Consider the following 19,663-nt stretch of genomic DNA (forward strand, 5'->3'; position numbering starts at 1 on the left):
GAATCGAATCTACTACCCTAGCATTACATGTGCCATGCTCTACCAACTGAGCTACAAAGGAGCACCGCGTTATTTATGCTTTAAAGTGTTTTTGACAAATGTTGGTTCAGTAAGCCATGGCACCAAACACTCTCAGGTGACATTTAGGAGATGTTTATGTTACACATTGAATAAAATTGGATGCCTCTATAAGCTACTTGGTTACCATTCTCAAAACTGTCCATGCAGGTGCATGTAGGCTAATTACAACAACATCACGATGTGTTTGATTCGTTGCATTTAGAGTGCCTCAAATGTTTAACATTTAAGATAATTGTAAAAGTGTATAGCAGTACTTACAAGTAGTATATACCAGTGACATTATGGCAGAATAATGAATGAAAAATAATAATGAAAAATAGAATTGTCCCCTCAACTCATCTGCTAAATGACATCTCAGCTGATGCCATAGATTTCCTCTCAGCGTTGTTCCATAAGCAAAATCCTTATAAACATACAGCAGCGCTGTGGAAGTAAACAGAGCCTTCCCATAAATGGATCTCTATAGATTTCATAATTTTTTATTTGCTTAAGAGTAAGCTCAAATAAACAGGGCAGAATCCGCAATCTGACGTCAGTGCTAGTATATCAAATCCTAGATTCTCAAGGAATTTAATTACTAGAACATATTCATGTAATGTGTGTGTTTTTCATTACATACAAAAACATTAATGCATTCAGTCATGCAACGTGAATGCTACATACACTGTGCAGGCATTTTCTTTACAAAAATGTACAAATATATTACGAGTCTTATGATGATGATGACATATAATGATGATGGTGAAGACGACAATGAAGACGATTATGACATATGATGATGGTGAATAGGGTAGTATAGCTAGTAATACAGTTTTGTGTAATAATCAGCAGTAGTGGTAGGCGGTATTATCAAAGATACTACTATCATTCACAATGATATGGATATCATCATATCATAATTACTAAAAGTGCTTGAAAATGCTAAATAACTTTTATTTATTTATTTGGAAAACGTTTAAGGCTCACTAAAAGAAGAAAAATAAATGTTCCTAAGCAGCTAGAGAGCGAAATGTTGAACTTCCTGTATGAAGATGATGATGTGATTATGCTAATTACATAAGGAAAACGTAAATTGATTCGCGGGAAAAAATGAAAAATGGCGACTTGCATAGTTTGAACTTTAGCGCCTGTACACATATTGCAAGAATCGACAACTCCTAGCGAATGGAACGTTACTCAACAGCAGCGGCATTATTTCGAGCATTGACCCTGGATTGGAAGTTAACCAAGGCGGTAAGAGAAGTCCATATACATTATTACAGCTCACTGAATTGGATTTCATTTTTGCATCTCGTCCTACTTTTAATGTCGCAAACTATTGTTATAAAGTGCTCAATCTCATTATTCGGGTATTCATAGATTCAATTTAGCAAGCTAAACTAGATGTTCCTTGCATAAATGCATATGCGATACACTACCAAGGGGCAAGTAACATTCGTTTCATTGGTTTGACAGTTGCAGTTTAGCTGGCTAACTAGCAGATATAGCTAGCTAGCTACCAAGCTATATATGGCTGATATAACAACTATAACATGTTTAGACAGCAGACTAGTTAGCGATTAAGAGGTGTGTGAGAAGACATGCAGTCGAGGAGATGCAAAAGTGTGATCAGGTTAGCAAAATAAAATACTTTTAATAATTTATGTTGGCGATATGCCCATCTTATTGACGGGACATAATTTAGCCAATCAACTAGTCTGTAATCAGTTTGATAAATTACATTCGAGAGTCGTTACAGTTTGATAGACTACTTGCTAACTGTTAAAAACGTGCCATGCCACTTTGTAATACTTGTACACGACCAGTTTGGCTCGCGCAAGTGCTGCAATTTGCGACTGCGTTGACAAGTCAAATTCAAATGTGATGGCTGGCTGCAGTTGGCTGATGAGTCAGTCCGCTGAGGTATAAAATACCTTGGTCAGACCTGTAGGCTGTGCTGTGATCGACACGCAGTAGAACATCCAAATTGAGTCATCAGGCATCAGCCTACATCAGAACAGGGGTGGGGTGTTAAAACAAATGTTGATGAAGGGCTGGATTTTATGATGCATACATAGGCATATGTCCTTCTTTTTTTTTTTAGCTTCAGGAAATGCATTTTATGACACCTTAAACAATAGTTTTTGTCTATAGTAGGTGCATGTCAATACATTTGATTAAAAAAAGAACACTGACACAACAATGTTCCACCACCAACTCCATAATGTTGTGATCATGAGGACATACAGTTGCTACCTCAATGACAATGTAAAGCCCTGATTCTCCTAGGAAGAGTAGTAGTGTGGACAGCCCAGCTGCAGCATGTTGCAGTCAGCCTACAGAGATAACTTCTGCAGTGTGGAGCCAGATGAGGTGCTGGAGGCCAAGCATTTACCCCAGAAGAGGGAGAGAGGGCGGAGCTTCACAGACATGGAAAGCAGCGTGACCGTGGGCCAGTATGTACTGTGCCGCTGGTCTGATGGCCTATACTACCTGGGGAAGATCCAGAGAGTAAGTCCCCAGCACAACAGGACATTGTTTTAGCAGTTAAATACTGTAGTATACTTCCACACAATGATTTGGACTCATTTTATTTACATAACAATAAGTACACTCTTAGGAGAAAAAAAGTTGCTATCTAGAACCAAAAATGGTTATTCAGCTGACCCCATAGGAGAACCTTTTGAATAACCCATTTTGGTTCCAGTGAGGACCTTTTTGGATTCCATTTAGAATTCTTTCCACAGAGGGTTCTATGGGGACAGCCAAATAACCCTTTTTTCTAAGAGTGTACTGTCCAAATACTGCTCTGGAGTATTCACACAAATATGGTGGTTTCTCTGTAGATTTTAGGCACTACAGCAGTAATTTGTGTTTTATGACAAATGTAATGTAACACACTATTATTGGAATAGAACTGTAATAAACCTGTCATACACAATTAGCCTCCCACCTCATACTATCTGTTTTCACTTCATTCAAGGTGAGTACCTCCAAGCAGAGCTGCTTTGTCACTTTTGAAGATAATTCAAAATTCTGGGTCCTCTGGAAAGACATCCAACATGGTGAGTGAAGAGAAACTGACATTCATGTTATTGTTGTTGTCTCTGTGTAAAATAAAACAAATGTGTGAATTAGTTTAACTGTCAAACTTACATCCTCAATGAATCTATGTCTGCTGATAATATGGATCTACACCAGACAGGTTCAACATCTCAAAAGCTCTCTCCAAAAGCCATGATTAATGTGTAATCCACTTTCAACAGAATTACACAGCATCCTAACTGGAAATCATTACAGTTTCTTACAGTAGCTCCCTGTACCCTCATGAAGCTCCTTTATTCTGGGCTACATATTCCTCAACACTTTCAATTGGCTTCCCATTACTTAGCCAACACTTGTACTATACAGTAGGCCACTTAAAGGTATATTTAGACACTTCCCTATTCCCTAATGGACTTGACTGTCCTTTAACTCTTCAACTGTCTAAATGACACTTTTCTCAGAAAGGGCCAATTTATGTCAGTAATGCCTCGCAGATTGCTCTTAATTGAATATCTTGCATGTGCTGTTGACATGCTGACATCATGTTGGATGTAGCTGAAGTATAATCATCATTGAATGTACGCTAATGCTATTCTTCTCTCCCAAAACATGCAGCTGGAGTTCCGGGGGAGGAGCCCAAATGCTCAGTCTGTTCCGAAATGGTGCTGGTATCCGACAATGAGATCCTGCTATGTGGAAAATGTGGAATAGGTGAGTCGCTGTAGAGTCTGACGACCCTTAAAGGAGGATGTGGCTACACTCCTCTTTCTTGCACTTATATGCAAGTGGATGCAAGTTCTTTACAGATTGTGATTAAGAAGGGAGGGGATCTCATTGTTCATTGTATACAGGGCTCTATTTGCTTCTATATTTACTTCATGTATTTTAATGCTTGGACTATCTCTAAAAGCATAAACTATATTTGAACTGTATTAAATTGACTGGAACAACATACAGAACTGAAGAAAGGTACATCTGTGGCATAACTACATGTCATCTGCTAAAGGTCATTGAATCTCTGAAAGTGAAACTGAACATTTTCAGTTGGACAAAGTGCACAGAAAGCCTCTGTGACTCATAACATCTTTTCAACCCTGTGTACGTTAAACTAAGTACTTTCCATGGGTGTGTGTCTTAAAGAGACAGGTTCCATCTGACATCTACATTTTGTCCATGACAAGGACATTTATTAGGGTGGGGCCATGCAACAGTTGTGCAGGGTCCTGTTCCCAGGCTGTAGTGTCTCGTTGGTTTTGTTTCTACTTGGCTCTTAATTAAAGTAATTGATTGCTTTGGGAGTCCACTCCCTCTGGCTTCCCAACAATTGCTGGACAGGATTAAAGCTGGTTGGATGCCCCCTTCAGATCAACATAACATATTGTTGTGGCTCAAAGTACGGCTGGCAATAGCACTTTTTCATGGATCCATCCATTTATTCATGTATTTAACCATTTGTTTATTTTTATTGGGTTTGAGCATTATGTTTATTTATTGGGTCAGCATTATGTTTTCATTGTCCTCTTATCTTTGTTTCTGCCAGGTTACCACCAGCAGTGCCACATGCCACAGGTGGAGAGCTCAATGGTTTTGTCACCATGGTTTTGCAGGAGGTGCATCTTTGTTTTAGCTGTGCGGGTGAGTATTATTGATAGAACAAGCTGCTCTTCAATTGAGCAAGAAACGAATATAACTAATATAATTTTTAATTACTGTTTGTCTAGGGTAGTGTTCAACAGGAAGAAAACGTTTTGAAATGGGAAGGCACTACCTCAACACGTCCAATAAGAACACAGATTTTTGTTTTCTGTTACCAAACGTTTTGCTACGATGTGTCCGATTGAACGCTGTCCTATAATGCCTAACCATGTTGACGTGGCTGTTTCTCCTTATCACAGAAAGGGGGAGCTCTCAAAAAGGGGCCCATAGCAAAAGCACTGCAGGCCATGAAGCAGGTGCTTACCTACAGTCCAGAAGAGCTGGAATGGGATTCCCAGCACCACACAAATCACCAACAGTGTTATTGCTACTGTGGAGGACCTGGAGAGTGAGTGTGCTGGCTAGACACACTGCAGCATAGCATTTTACATATCCACTCTTTTAGAAAGCAACTGGATTTGATTCAGATACAGCATTCTGTTGCTCATTTAGTAACTCACTTTTCACTAATGGCTGCTCTCCTCCCCTCCCAGGTGGTACTTGAAGATGCTGCAGTGTTTTCGGTGTGAACAGTGGTTCCACGAGGCCTGTATCCAGTGCCTACAGGAGTCCATGATGTTTGGAGATAGGTGTGTGGAATTGTTATCAAACAGAAGAGGTTTTTTTCTGGGGGTTCCCACGGTTAGGACAAATCCTGGGATGTCAGAGGAAATAATTCTAGTCTGGAAAGTGATAGACGTGTCATGGAAGTCGAGGGTATACCGATATGACTGAGGACCATTATGGATTTTTGATTTCCCCTAGAGGCACGTGACTTGTGCTTTCTCCTCCTCTGACCTCTCTGCCTTTCTCTTTCAGGTTTTACTTGTTCATCTGTTCCATGTGTAATAAAGGAGTAGAGTACATCAAGAGACTGGCCCTCCGATGGTAAATGACTACTATACTCTTCATATCTACCTCTGAGACACACTCTGAGACTCCAGATGTGGTACTTTAATTAAGGATACAAAGGGCATTGGTGTCCTATAGTACAGTAGGTAGAGGATGTGTGGCATTATTATGCTCTTGTGCTTATGACAATGTGCTAGTGTAAACTGCCCCTAACATGATTGTTTTGCTGTTAATACACACTGGGGTGCTAGGCAGCACAATATTTGATTAAGAGGACTACATTTACACATCTCGCTAAACCCAACTCCCTATCTGCTAACTCATATGGATGTATAATTGAGAGTTGTATCCCTTATGATGTGATATGTGAATACTGCTGGTGAGGAAAACCGGTTCTGCACCCAATCACTCTAGATACATTACAATCAGTTCTCATCTCATTTCATGGGATTCCCATCAATTGTCTCTGGTTTCTTATCCAGGGTGGATGTGGTGCACTTGGCACTTTACAACCTGGGAGTCCAGAGTAAGAAGAAGTACTTTGAGCTGGAGGAGATCCTCAACTTTGTCAGCAACAACTGGGACCATTTCCAGTTGGGCAAGGTTAGAAACAAAGAAATCCTGTCTGAATTCTGAATAGGAATCCGGATAGGAAATTCAGATGAATGCTGTCTTGTGAAAAACAGATATTTTTAAAGCAAATTGCATTGGACTGACATTTTAATATTCCCCACAGCTCTCCAATACTCCTCCAACAGAAAGAGGCCAATATCTCCTTGATGCTCTGAACAACTACAAGAGCAAGTAAGACATCTCTCTCCGTTATTTATATATATATATATATATATATATATATATATATATATATATATATATATATATATATATATATATATATATATATATATATATATATATATATATATATATATATATATATATATATATATATATATATACACAGATATTTTTAAAGCAAATTGCATTGGACTGACATTTTAATATTCCCCACAGCTCTCCAATACTATATATATATATATATATGCACTGCTCAAAAAAATAAAGGGAACTCTTAAACAACACAATGTAACTCCAAGTCAATCACACTTCTGTGAAATCAAACTGTCCACTTAGGAAGCAACACTGATTGACAATACATTTCACATGCTGTTGTGCAAATGGAATAGACAACAGGTAGAAATTATAGGCAATTAGCAAGACACTCCAAATAAAGAAGTGGTTCTGCAGGTGGGGACCACAGACCACTTCTCAGTTCCTATGCTTCCTGGCTGATGTTTTGGGCACTTTTGAATGCTGCCGGGGCTTTCACTCTAGTGGTAGCATGAGACGGAGTCTACAACCCACACAAGTGGCTCAGGTAGTGCAGCTCATCCAGGATGGCACATCAATGCGAGCTGTGGCAAGAAGGTTTGCTGTGTCTGTCAGCGTAGTGTCCAGAGCATGGAGGCGCTACCAGGAGACAGGCCAGTACATCAGGAGACGTGGAGGAGGCCGTAGGAGGGCAACAACCCAGCAGCAGGACCGCTACCTCCGCCTTTGTGCAAAGGAGGAGGAGCACTGCCAGAGCCCTGCAAAATGACCTCCAGCGGGCCACAAATGTGCATGTGTCTGCTGAAACGGTCAGAAACAGACTCCATGAGGGTGGTATGAAGGCCCGACGTCCACAGGTGGGGGTTGTGCTTACAGGCCAACACCGTGCAGGACGTTTTTCATTTGCCAGAGAACACCAAGATTGGCAAATTCGCCACTAGTGCCCTGTGCTCTTCACAGATGAAAGCAGGTTCACACTGAGCACATGTGACAGTCTGGAGACGCCGTGGAGAACGTTCTACTGCCTGCAACATCCTCCAGCATGACCGGTTTGGCGGTGGGTCAGTCATGGTGTGGGGTGGCATTTCTTTGGGGAGCCGCACAGCCCTCCATGTGCTCGCCAGAGGTAGCCTGACTGCCATTAGGTACCGAGATGAGATCCTCAGACCCCTTGTGAGACCATATGCTGGTGCGGTTGGCCCTGGGTTCCTCCTAATGCAAGACAATGCTAGACCTCATGTGGCTGGAGTGTGTCAGCAGTTCCTGCAAGAGGAAGGCATTGATGCAATGGACTGGCCCGCCCGTGAATCCAATTGAGCACATCGGGGACATCATGTCTCGCTCCATCCACCAACGCCACATTGCACCACAGACTGTCCAGGAGTTGACGGATGCTTTAGTCCAGGTCTGGGAGGAGATCCCTCAGGAGACCATCCGCCACCTCATCAGGAGCATGCCCAGACGTTGTAGGGAGGTCATACAGGCACGTGGAGGTCACACACACTACTGAGCCTCATTTTGACTTGTTTTAAGGACATTACATCAAAGTTGGATCAGCCTGTAGTGTGGTTTTCCACTTTAATTTTGAGTGTGACTCCAAATCCAGACCTCCATGGGGTTGATCAATTTGATTTCCATTGATAATTTGTGTGTGATTTTGTTGTCAGCACATTCAACTATGTAAAGAAAAAAGTATTTAATAAGAATATTTCATTCATTCAGATCTAGGATGCGTTATTTTAGTGTTCCCTTAATTTTTTTGAGCAGACACAGTAGATAAAGTGTAAAACTGTAAGTGCTCATTTGAACAAAACTCCACAGATTTACTACAACTGCATACATGTACTGCAACACTATATACTGTATCAGCCAATGTCTTTTTCATGTGCTATTAACAATAGTATAGTATGGCCCCCAACATTCAGTAAGTTGTTAAATGTTTGCTCTGGTCATACAGTATTTCAAATCAAATCAAATTATATTTGTCACATACACATGGTTAGCAGATGTTAATGCGAGGGTAGCGAAATGCTTGTGCTTCTAGTTCCGACAATGTAGTAATAACCAACAAGTAATCTAACTAACAATTCCAAAACTACTGTCTTATACACAGTGTAAGGGGATAAAGAATATGTACATAAAGATATATGAATGAGTGATGGTACAGAGCAGCATAGGCAAGATGCAGTAGATGGTATCGAGTACAGTATATACATATGAGTATGTAAACAAAGTGGCATAGTTAAAGTGGCTAGTGATACATGTATTACATAAGGATGCAGTAGATGATATAGAGTACAGTATATACGTATACATATGAGATGAATAATGTAGGGTATGTAAACATTATATTAGGCAGCATTGTTTAAAGTGGCTAGTGATATATTACAACAAACATGTTACTTGGCTGAAGGTGTATTTGTTGATATCACGCCCCCTCTGCCAGACCATGAACTTGTCACCGCCCTCGTTATTCCTCCAGGTTTCTCTGTGGGAAGGAGATCAAGAAGAGGAAATGCATCTTCCGCCTGAGGACCCGCGTTCCCCCCAACCCTCCCTCTAAACTGTTTCCTGAGAGGGCTCAGAACGAGGGATGGAGAGGACGAAAGAAAGGCACAGGCAGGAACAGGTATTTTGCGTTGTAGTGAAAGCTGGATACACTGTATTTCAATTAGGTTTCTGCTAACTTTCTGCAAGACCTCAGTCAGAAAGTGTTGATCAATGTTAAGTGATCATGTAAGTGTAATGTTTCCTAGGACCGCCCACCATTAATTTACCCCTAACAGAGAACAAACATTAAGATGAAAGTTCTCATTTAGTGGTAATGGCTATGTAACAGTTCTACTTGAAGAACTAAAGACTGTGCTGAAAACAATATAATTTTATCAGGGAATTACTGAATGATATTAGGCTGTCAAATTGTCACCCAGTAATCAAATTGTGTGATTAGAAAGTGAAAGTTGTCTCTTCCTCAGCTCTCTCCCTGCAGAGAAGAGGAGGAAGAGAAGATCAAAATGGCTGCTGGAGGACGCCATCCCCAATGTGAGTTCTCTGATTGTCTCAACATCTAACTCCGGTCGTGCCGACCACCTTTTCTACTGTTTCACTGAGCCTGAACTTTGAATAAATCTGCGCTGCTTTTGTTTTTTCCTACCGCTGATGATTATCTCCTGTTCCTCCTCCTCCATTTTTCAGTGCTCTTTTCCCCCCCTCCATCTCAGACCACTGTCCCTCTTCTAAAAGTCTATCTCCTGTCCACCATGTACCATGAAGTCCCTGTGTGTCATTGCCCTCATCCCTCTCTCTTCACAGTTCGACTCAAAGGGAATTACTTACAGTTGGCCTCTGAGGCATTTTACTGACAAATCCCTCTGAGCAGTGCCATGTCTGTCTGGTCCCCAGGCACAATGTGCTCTAACAACAAACCTCTGACATTTCCTAGTAATAAAGCTAATACTGCCAGGCAGGAAGGAGGAAGGTGCTCAGATAAAAATATAGACAGCAATGGCAATATAGACAGCATGTATAGACAGAACTGATGAGAACAAGGATGATGATGGGAACAATGTTGTTTATGAAAGTTTATGACAATGGTTGAGTACTATAATATCAACAGTGTGTTTGTGTGATGATGTGTTGTGTAGAATGACCTGACCTCCACCTGGAGCACCAACCATCACATGGCCAACATCTTTGACTTCACCTTGGACGAGTTACAAAGTCTCAAAAGGTAAATGTTGTGGATTTTAAGGGCCAGTTTCCCGGACACAGGTTAAGCATAGTCCTGGATTAAGAAGCATGTTCAATGGCATTTCTCTCCATTAAAATGTATTTTGAATCAAGGTTTAGTCTGTGTCTGGAAAACCAGCTCTAAGAGTGTAAGTTTGAAGACTTTTGTCTGGACATTGACCTACAGTACATGATGATGATGATAATTTCCAATGAAGCTGCAAACATTTGACATGGACTTCATTGCCATCGATTGAGTGCAGTTATTTTCTGGGCCCTAACAATCTACCCCCATTTACATGTATTTCCCTTTGAAAGACACACTTTTTTTCTGTCAGTCTTTGGTCACCACTGTGATTTTCATCAATGTGCCAAATGATGTGATTTAATTACGTTTTCCTGTAAAGGCTATCAAATAACGGCCTCCCGAGTGGCGCAGTGCTAGCCGTGCCACTAGAGATTCTGGGTTCGAGTCCAGGCTGTGTTGCAGCCGGCCGCGACAGGGAGACCCATGAGGTGGTGCACAATTGGCCCAGCGTCGTCCGGGATAGGGGAGGGTTCGGCCGGCAGGGATGTCCTTGTCCCGTTGCGCGCTAGCGACTCCAGGGCCGGGACACAATAGCCAGACACAATGGCCAGGTGCACTGTGTTTCCTCCGACACATTGGTGTGGCTGGCCTATGGGTTAAGTGGGCATTGTGCCAAGAAGCAGTGCGGCTTGGTTGGGTTGTGCTTCAGGGGACGCACAGCTCTCGACCTTCGCCTCTCCTGAGGTCCGTACGGGAGTTGCAGCGATGGGACAAGACTAACTACCAATTGGGGAGAAAACAGGGTAAAAATAAATCCATTATCAAATTTTATTGGTCACATACACATTTAGCAGATGTTATTGCGGGTGTAGTGAAATGCTTGTGTTCCTAGTTCCAACAGTGCAGTAGTATCTAACAATACACACATGTAAAAGAAAGGAATTAAGAAATATATAAATATTAGATTGAGCAATGTCGGAGTGGCATTGACAAAAATGTAGTAGAATAGAATACAGTATATACATATGAGGTATGTAAACATAATTAAAGTGACTAGGGTTCCATTATTAACGTGACCAGTGATTCCAAGTATATGAATAAAAGGCAGCAGGTGTGTATGCCGAGGAACTTGAAGCTTTCCACCTTCTCCGCTGCTGTCGCGTTGATGTGGATGGGGCATACTCCCTCTGCTGTTTCCTGAAGTCCAAGATCAGCTCCTTTATTTTGTTTGAGTGAGAGGTTATTTTCCTCTCCCAGGGCCCTCACCTCCCTGTAGGCTGTCTCGTCATTGTTGTGTCGTCTACAAACTTGATGATTGAGTTGGAGGCGTGCGTGACCCCACAGTCATGGGTGAACAGCGAGTAGAGGAGGGGGCTGAGCACGCACCCTTGTGGGGCCCCTGTGTTGAGGATCAGTAAAGTGGAGGTGTTGTTTCCTACCTTCACCACCTTGGGGTGTCCTATCAGGAAGTCCAGGACCCAGATGCACAGGTTGGCGTTCAGACCTAGGGCCCCGAGCTTAATGATGAGCTTGGAGGGTACTATGGTGTTGAATGCTGAGCTATAGTCAATGAACAGCATTCTTACATAGGTATTCCTCTTGTCCAGATGAGATTGCATCATCTGTGGATCTATTGGGGTGGTAAGCAAATTGAAGTGGGTCTAGGGTGTCAGGTAAGGTAGAGGTGACATGATCCTTGACTCTCAAAGCACTTCATGATGACAGAAGTGAGTGCTATGGGGCGGTAGTCATTTAGTTCAGTTACCTTTGCTTCTTTGGGTACAGGAACAATGGTGGCCATCTTGAAGCAAGTGGGGACAGCAGACTGGGATAGGGAGAGAGAGAATATGTCCGTAAACACTCCAGCCAGATGGTCTGCGCATGCTCTGAGGACGCGGCTAGAGATGCCGTCTGGACCGGCAGCCTTGCGAGGGTTAACATGTTTTAAATGTTTTACTCATGTTAGCCACGGAGATGGAGAGCCCACAGTTCTTGGTAGCGGGCTGCGTCGGTGGCACTGTGTTATCCCCAAAACGGGTGAAGAACGTGTTTAGTTTGTCCGGGAGCAAGACATCGGTGTCCGCAAGGTGGCCGGTTTCCCCTGTGTAATCCGTGATTGTCTGTAGACCCTGCCACATACATCTTGTGTCTGAGCAGTTGAATTGTGACTCCACTTTGTCTCTATTAGAGGTCGACCGATTAATCGGAATGGACGATTAATTAGGGCCGATTTCAAGTTTTCATAACAATCGGAAATCTGTATTTTTGGGCGCCAATTTAAATGTTTTATTTAAATTTTATTTTTTATACCTTTTATTTAACTAGGCAAGTCAGTGAAGAACACATTCTTATTTTAAATGACGGCCTTGGAACGGTGGGTTAACTGCCTCGTTCAGGGGCAGAAAGACAGATTTTCACATTGTCAGGTCGGGGGATCCAATCTTGCAACCTTACAGTTAACTAGTCCAACGCAATAACAACCTGCCTCTCTCGTTGCACTCCACAAGGATAATGCCTGTTACGCAAATGCAGTAAGCCAAGGTAAGTTGCTAGCTAGCATTAAACTTATCTTATAAAAAACTATCAATCATAATCACTAGTTAACTACACATGGTTGATGATATTACTAGATATTATCTAGCGTGTCCTGCGTTGCATATAATTTGACTGAGCATACAAGTATCTAAGTATCTGACTGAGCGGTGGTAGGCAGAAGCAGGCGCGTAAACATTCATTCAAACAGCACTTTCTCGTGCGTTTTGCCAGCAGCTCTTTGTTGTGCGTCAAACATTGCGCTGTTTATGACTTCAAGCCTATCAACTCCCGAGATGAGGCTGGTGTAACCGAAGTGAAATGGCTTGCTAGTTAGCACGCGCTAATAGCGTTTCAAGCGTCACTTGCTCTGAGCCTTCTAGTAGTTGTTCCCCTTGCTCTGCATGGGTAACGCTGCTTCGATGGTGGCTGTTGTCGTTGTGTTGCTGGTTCGAGCCCAGGGAGGAGCGAGGAGAGAGACGGAAGCTATACTGTTACACTGGCAATACTAAAGTGCCTATAAGAACATCTAATAGTCAAAGGTTAATGAAATACAAATGTATAGAGGGAAATAGTCCTATAATTCCTATAATAACTACAACCTAAAACTTCTTACCTGGTAATATTGAAGACCCATGTTAAAAGGAACCACCAGCTTTCATATGTTCTCATGTTCTGAGCAAGGAACTGAAACGTTAGCTTTCTTACATAGCACTTTTACACTCTTCTCCAACACTTTGTTTTTGCATTATTTAAACCAAATTGAACATGTTTCATTATTTACTTGAGGCTAAATAGATTTTTTTGATGTATTATTATATTAAGTTAAAATAAGTGTTTATTCAGTATTGTTGTAATTGTCATTATTACAAATAAATAAAAAATTGGCCGATTTAATCGGTATCGACTTTTTTGGTCCTCCAATAATCGGTATCGGTGTTGAAAAATCATAATCGATCGACCTCTAGTCTCTATACTGACTTTTCTCCTGTTTGATTGTCTTACGGAGGGAATAACTACACTGTTTGTATTCGGCCATGGTATCAGCTCTCGAACAGCGCTGAACAATACAAGAAAGAAAGGCAAACACTTGGGGAATGTTGACCATCAACAGAGCTTTCTTAGAGGAGAATCAATAGATGGGGACTAGCTGGTGCAACTCCAAAAAGGGGGCTAACTCTGTTGGAATGTGAGAAGTGGAATAGGCTCATAGCTGTGTAGCACCTGAACTGAGCTGGAGGATGAAAACGGCTAATGATGATTCTGTGAGAGTAGACTTTGAAGCATTACATTAACATCCTTCCATTAGCTAGATGTAGTAATTTCACTCACACGCACGCGCACACACCTTTAGCATGCAGGCTCTTGTATTATGGGCTCAGAACAGTGACTTGGAATTTGCAGTCACAACGTGAGGGTGAGCAGCCATGGTGATCGTTGATTTTCCTTAGTGAGGTTTGGAATAAAAACAATGAAAATAGGACCGTCAATACTAGAGTTTTTCTGTTCCATCCAGGGGCCCTATCAATCTCTGATTATTCTGCCCCACCCAGGGGCCCCATCATTCTCTGATTATTCTGCCCCATCCGGGGGCCCCATCATTCTCTGATTATTTTGTCCTATCATTCTCTGATTATTCTGCCCCATCATTCTCTGATTATTCTGCCCCATCCTGGGGCCCCATCATTCTTGGATTATTCTGCCCCATCCAGGGGCTCCATCATTTTTTTATTATTCTGCCCCATCATTTTCTGATTAGCGCCGTAATTCCAGCGTTTGAATGGATCTGTTGTTGTTTACTCCTCAGCACCAGCTCAGGACGGACCTTCAGTCTGGACCTGGACTCCACAGACGCGGCTAGTACCACAGGATCTGCCACCACCAGTGTCTCCTATGACCTCAGGTACAGCATTGTGGTCGCAATGGCCTCGGGTACAGCACTGTGGTCGCAATGGCCTCTGGTACAGCACTGTGGTCGCCATGGCCTCGTACAGCACTGTGGCCGCAATGGTCTCAGGTACAGCACTGTGGTCGCTAAGACTTTTGTTGTTAGAAAAGGTAACTCTCACATACATTATCTGTGCACCTTATCCTCTTTGGTGCTCTTTACAGGAAGAGGGCTCTGACCTCAACACCATTCAAGAACCTGCTTGACTGTAGTCCAGGGCCCTTATCCACAAAGTGTCTCAGAATAGGAGTGCTGATCTAGGATCAGGTCCCCACTGTCTACTGTACGTAATCGTATTGATTATGATTTAAAAGGCGAAACTGATTGTAGTGAATACGGACCCAGGTGTTGGCGTCAAAGGGGACTTCCAGGTGAACGAGCAGGTTGCGTGATCAATGTGATGATCAGTCTCCCTCCCAGCTGTTTCTCACTCATTTAGTCTTTTAGTTTTTTTGGCTCCACCGTGTGTAGTGTGGTGCAAACCGATCGATAAGACCCCTGACTCTAAACGCTGCAGCCCAGGCTGTCAGATGAGCTTTTCTCTCTGCCTTTCCAAGCTCTTGAACATGTTCCTATGTGAGAAGTTGAGGAGAGACGAGCGTGTTTGACATCACACAAGAAGTATGATGTGAGGTCTTGGACAATTAATGCAGTTGGCTCCTGTACATCTTCCAATATTTGCTTATAGTTGTCTTGGTTGGAACTAAGCAACTCAATATATCCACATTGACAAACCCACCATTGTTTGAACATTGTGAATCCCCCCCTTTTTGGGAACACCCCTGGGCTCTCTAACTGACTGGCTTTATTTTGCGACATTCTCAGTTCTGGCTCCTCCTCTCACAAGAAGGGGGGTTCTGAAGTTTGACATTCAGTGTGTTGACATTTTATGGTGGTTTTTTTTGGAAACTTTTTTTTTGTTGCTCTTTGCCTTTACTGTATTTTAGTTCCATGGCTGAAACTCCTACTAATGGGGTGACCGTGGTGCTTCCGACGTCTCCTGTGGCTCAGAGAGAGGGGATTGATTGTTATGATGATGTTTACGCTGATGTAACTGCCCTGCCCGTCTCCACGCTGGTGCTCTGCCTTGACACACACACACTGTCCTAAGAGATGAGAGCAGTGTGTGTGTGTGTGTGTGGCTAGAGACGGGCCTCATCATTTCATGTCCCTATTCCCAGATACCCCAGATACTTCCACCCTCTGTTTTAGTCTGTTTATTTTTAAATGTGGCTTCTGCTCATTAACATCTCTGTCTGATACTCTAGAGAGGCCATGTGGGGGAAATAAGAGGCGTGTGGTGTGTTTGTGGAGACAGAGTGATTCCGTGGGGCGACAGAGCTTGTGCCCCCGCTGTGCCCTTCTCTCTCACTGTGGTTCAGATCAAACATGCCAGTTTAGTATCTGCCTCTCCTCCACTCCCTCTCTTGCTGGCTCCCGTTGGCTAGGATGTGTCAATGTAATGAGATGTTGAGTTAACTGACAGTCAACTTGGTATCGGAAAAGAGGACGTCGTCTGATTTGGGAATCCACCTATCTAAGCCTAGTGTATTTTTTAATAGCCTAGAAAAGTTTCCATCTGTTTAGTCTTCTTCAGACTGTTTTTAAGGGGGATGTATAAAAGCAGCACCGACAGTCATAGGGCATGAAAACCAGACAGATGGAAAGGGTATATAGCGGACCACAGCTACCCCTGGTGGCTGATCGAAGTCATGTTTAGTTGGACTGGGTGTGCAATGTCCAGTTGCCATTTTTTTGTTGTTGACTCTACAAAGGTATGTCTGGTGGCACAGCAAAGCAGTCAATTCAGGAAACCGTTGTTGCGTTTGTTTCAATAGGTTGCTGATATTAGGGTCATGTTCATTTGGCACCAAACAGACTGACTGGACTTGTCCAATAATTTTTTTTTAATTTTGCAAAACATTTCCATAAATGCTTTGCTGCATGCCCTAGTTAATGTTTTTCTAACCTGTTGCAGGAAGAATGTTGGCAGCCGTAAGAGGAAGCTGCCCACCTCAAACTACACGGTGCTGGCCACTAAGAGGGAGGTGGTGGAGAACGAGCTGAGCCCTATGGAGCAGAGCCTGCCGGGAGAGGAGACGGCCTCCGTGATGCTGGACAACGCCATCGACAGCCACACCTTCGACAGCATCAGCGAGGATGACTCATCCCTTTCCCACCTCAAGTCCTCCATCACCAACTACTTTGGGGCGGCGGGGCGGCTCACCTGTGGAGAGAAGTACCAGGTGCTGGCCCGCCGGGTCACTCTGGAGGGGAAGGTGCAGTATCTGGTGGAGTGGGAGGGCACCACGCCCTACTGACCTGGCCAACCAGACAGGCTGTCTTCAGTTAGGTGTTGCAGAGAAGGGGGGAATAAATGGCAAGGCCTACCTAGTTGTACTCATTTAATTGTTTCATGTTGCTTTCTCTTGCGCTACAGTACTATTTCAGTATATATGACAAGTACAAATGGTTGTTCTCTTCCACCATAGCTAAGGTTTTTATTATTTAATTTGTAATTCAACCGGAATGTATTGAACAGAAACGTAAAGATAGATACATTGTCTGTTTAGTAGCGTCCTCAAGAATTTTCAACAGTAACACAGCCTGAAAAATAGTCCGATGGGGCACAGATGTAAATTCAACGGCTATTCCACGTTATTTCGTTGATTCAACCAATGTGTGCCTGTTGGGGTTTGCCTTGGTCTTAACCGGATGATAGTTTGAGTAGAAGATTTGTGATGGTACTGTAAAGGTAACGTGAGATATGGCCCAGGGGTCCAAGAAAAAACAATACCACTGATTCTAAAGGATGGCAGCAAAACTGTTGAAAGAGCACTGCTAAAATGGGCTGTCAGTGTCCCTAAATTCAATTCAGACAACTTCCAATAATATTCTGCTCTACTAATAGTTTTTTTAACCTTATGTTTTGAATTGTTTCTCTTAACAGCAATATGCCATATCCAAGCAACATTTAACTTGTAGCAAGTTATACCTTTGTGCCTCTCCACTGATCAATGAAACAGCAGTTTAACAGCTTTATCTACGCAGTACTGTAATGCCAAGTCTAAAAGCTGAGTAACAAACACATGTTTTTATGAATTATCACTTCACAGTCGGTTTATACTTGGTCCTTTAATTTTCAAATGTGTTTATAGAGAGAGTTTTTCCAGATGGTTAGGGGGACAAGAGACCAAAGCAAATATTACAAGCATTTCTGATAGTGTTCCTGGTTTTCCTTTTATCTCTAGTGGTTTATGCTGTCATAGGTAGTTTGGCTTACGTAGATGCAAAACTCTTGTATTTAATGGAAATTCAAGGTAGAGGATGGAGAACTTATTTTAACATAGTACTTTTAGACACTGTAAGATCTTTGTTGACATTTGAAATATAGAAAGTTCCAATGAGAATATTCCTTTAGTCATGGACTTTAAGGGGGGAGTCTTGGTCTATGCTCTTACAATATCCAAAGATGACTTTATATATTACTCTCCCACCTATAGATATTTCTGTTTCCTCAAGACAAGTATTTGTTTTGTTCCAGACTTGGATATCTTTTCGCTGACAGTGAAACCTGGGGCTGTGTACATTAGGGCACTCTGTGGGGGGGGGAAAAGGAAAGAATTTAGCGGAAAACAACAAAAATGAGCATTTAGGCCTATTTATTTGACACGCCCAGGTAATCGCTCCGTTTCGTTTAGATTTCTTCTGATTGTGATTAATGAACAGGATACAGAATCTTTCGACCTTGATAAATATGATTCGATATGAATACGTCAGTACATCATGAAAGCTAAATAACGCTTTCCTATTAACATTTCTGTTAATGTACATCACCCTCTTTACGTCATTGCACTATTGACACATCTTAAACTATGCAAGTATGTTTTTTTAAATTGATGTTACTAAATAACCAAATATTATTTACAATATAGTTTTAATTGATTATTATGTAAATTTGTGATCAGAAGTCACATGCTATATATGCGTTATATTATTAATAAGCAACGTTTTAAGCTACTTGTAATATGTTTCCCCTTTAGCATTTTGCAACTGTTTATGCACTTACTTTCCTTCAAATTACAGTATGACTGTATTCACTCAAACAGTTTATTATGAGTAGATTCATATCTATCCTATGGAGTTTCCATTTTATGGATGATTCTTGAATAGTGACACATCAATGGTAAACTGTGTGCAGCATAAAAGTTTGACTTTAGTTGTATTTCAAATAAAATAAAATGCATCTTTAAACATGAATGACTGTATAATAGTTGTTTTGCCATGTTACATGCCCAGAGCTGTGTATATAGAGAACTTCCTGTGTACTGTACATTTACCCCTATTTCCTATGCTTGTTAGAAATGTTAACTGTTACATCTCTCAGCGGGCATTATGCATCCTTATTTGTCATTCATTAAACTTTTATTTGGTCTTTCGAATTGTAATAAAAATAATTTGAGATGCTTTACTGTATGTTCAGGACACATGGTATACACCATCCAATGAAATGCTTACTTGCAGGTTCCTTTTTGACAATGCAACAATAAATAATACAACCAAGTAAATGGCTCAGAATAGAATAAACATTTTAGCATCAACTTATGATATAGGAAGGCCATTATTTTGGGGGAAAGGGATTGGGGGGGCAAGTGTTTACATTGTCCAGTATTTAGCAATAAACGAGTCTGGTAGCAGCAGTTGTGATGTGTGAAGCATGAATGTATAGGCTGTGTTTAGACAAGCAACCCAATTCTGATTTTTAAAAATGTCACATTGGTATTTTGACAAATCAGATCAGCTCCGAAAAAGATCTGATTGGTCAAAATACCAATTAGTGGAAAAAATATCCGAATTGGGCTGCCTGTGTAAATGCAGCGTGCGCGTGTTAAGGTGCGGAGTCAGTTTAGGTGGCCAGTTCAATTGTTCAGCACTCTGATGGC

General features: G+C 41.9%; 1 protein-coding gene across 2 annotated transcripts; it reads left to right on the top strand.

Moving 5' to 3' along the window:
* Positions 1-1,153: 1,153 nt before the first annotated feature.
* Positions 1,154-19,288, top strand: phf19 (PHD finger protein 19). 2 transcript variants are annotated; one of them, XM_031817862.1, is made up of 15 exons: positions 1,154-1,314; positions 2,350-2,571; positions 3,044-3,125; positions 3,721-3,816; positions 4,646-4,740; positions 5,001-5,149; positions 5,295-5,390; positions 5,620-5,688; positions 6,135-6,255; positions 6,389-6,456; positions 8,966-9,112; positions 9,459-9,525; positions 10,128-10,213; positions 14,580-14,675; positions 16,699-19,288. In XM_031817862.1, the coding sequence occupies exons 2-15, from the start codon at positions 2,383-2,385 to the stop codon at positions 17,039-17,041; spliced, it is 1,704 nt and encodes a 567-aa protein (XP_031673722.1). In that variant the 5' UTR covers positions 1,154-1,314; positions 2,350-2,382; the 3' UTR covers positions 17,042-19,288. The 2 variants fall into 2 exon arrangements, with proteins under 2 accessions (XP_031673722.1, XP_031673725.1); XM_031817865.1 differs by lacking the exon at positions 14,580-14,675.
* Positions 19,289-19,663: the final 375 nt, after the last annotated feature.

The sequence above is a fragment of the Oncorhynchus kisutch genome, linkage group LG3 (genome assembly GCF_002021735.2).
Source record: "Oncorhynchus kisutch isolate 150728-3 linkage group LG3, Okis_V2, whole genome shotgun sequence".
NCBI lineage: Eukaryota > Metazoa > Chordata > Actinopteri > Salmoniformes > Salmonidae > Oncorhynchus > Oncorhynchus kisutch.

What these genes read in the sequence shown, in the direction of transcription:
- phf19 (XM_031817862.1), top strand. Translation starts at nt 2,383, where the DNA reads ATGTTGCAGTCAGCCTACAGAGATAACTTCTGCAGTGTGGAGCCAGAT. An exon ending in ATGTGGAAAATGTGGAATAG is followed by an intron (nt 3,817 to 4,645) that starts GTGAGTCGCTGT and finishes TGTTTCTGCCAG; the next exon opens with GTTACCACCAGCAGTGCCAC. An exon ending in AAAGGCACAGGCAGGAACAG is followed by an intron (nt 9,113 to 9,458) that starts GTATTTTGCGTT and finishes TCTCTTCCTCAG; the next exon opens with CTCTCTCCCTGCAGAGAAGA.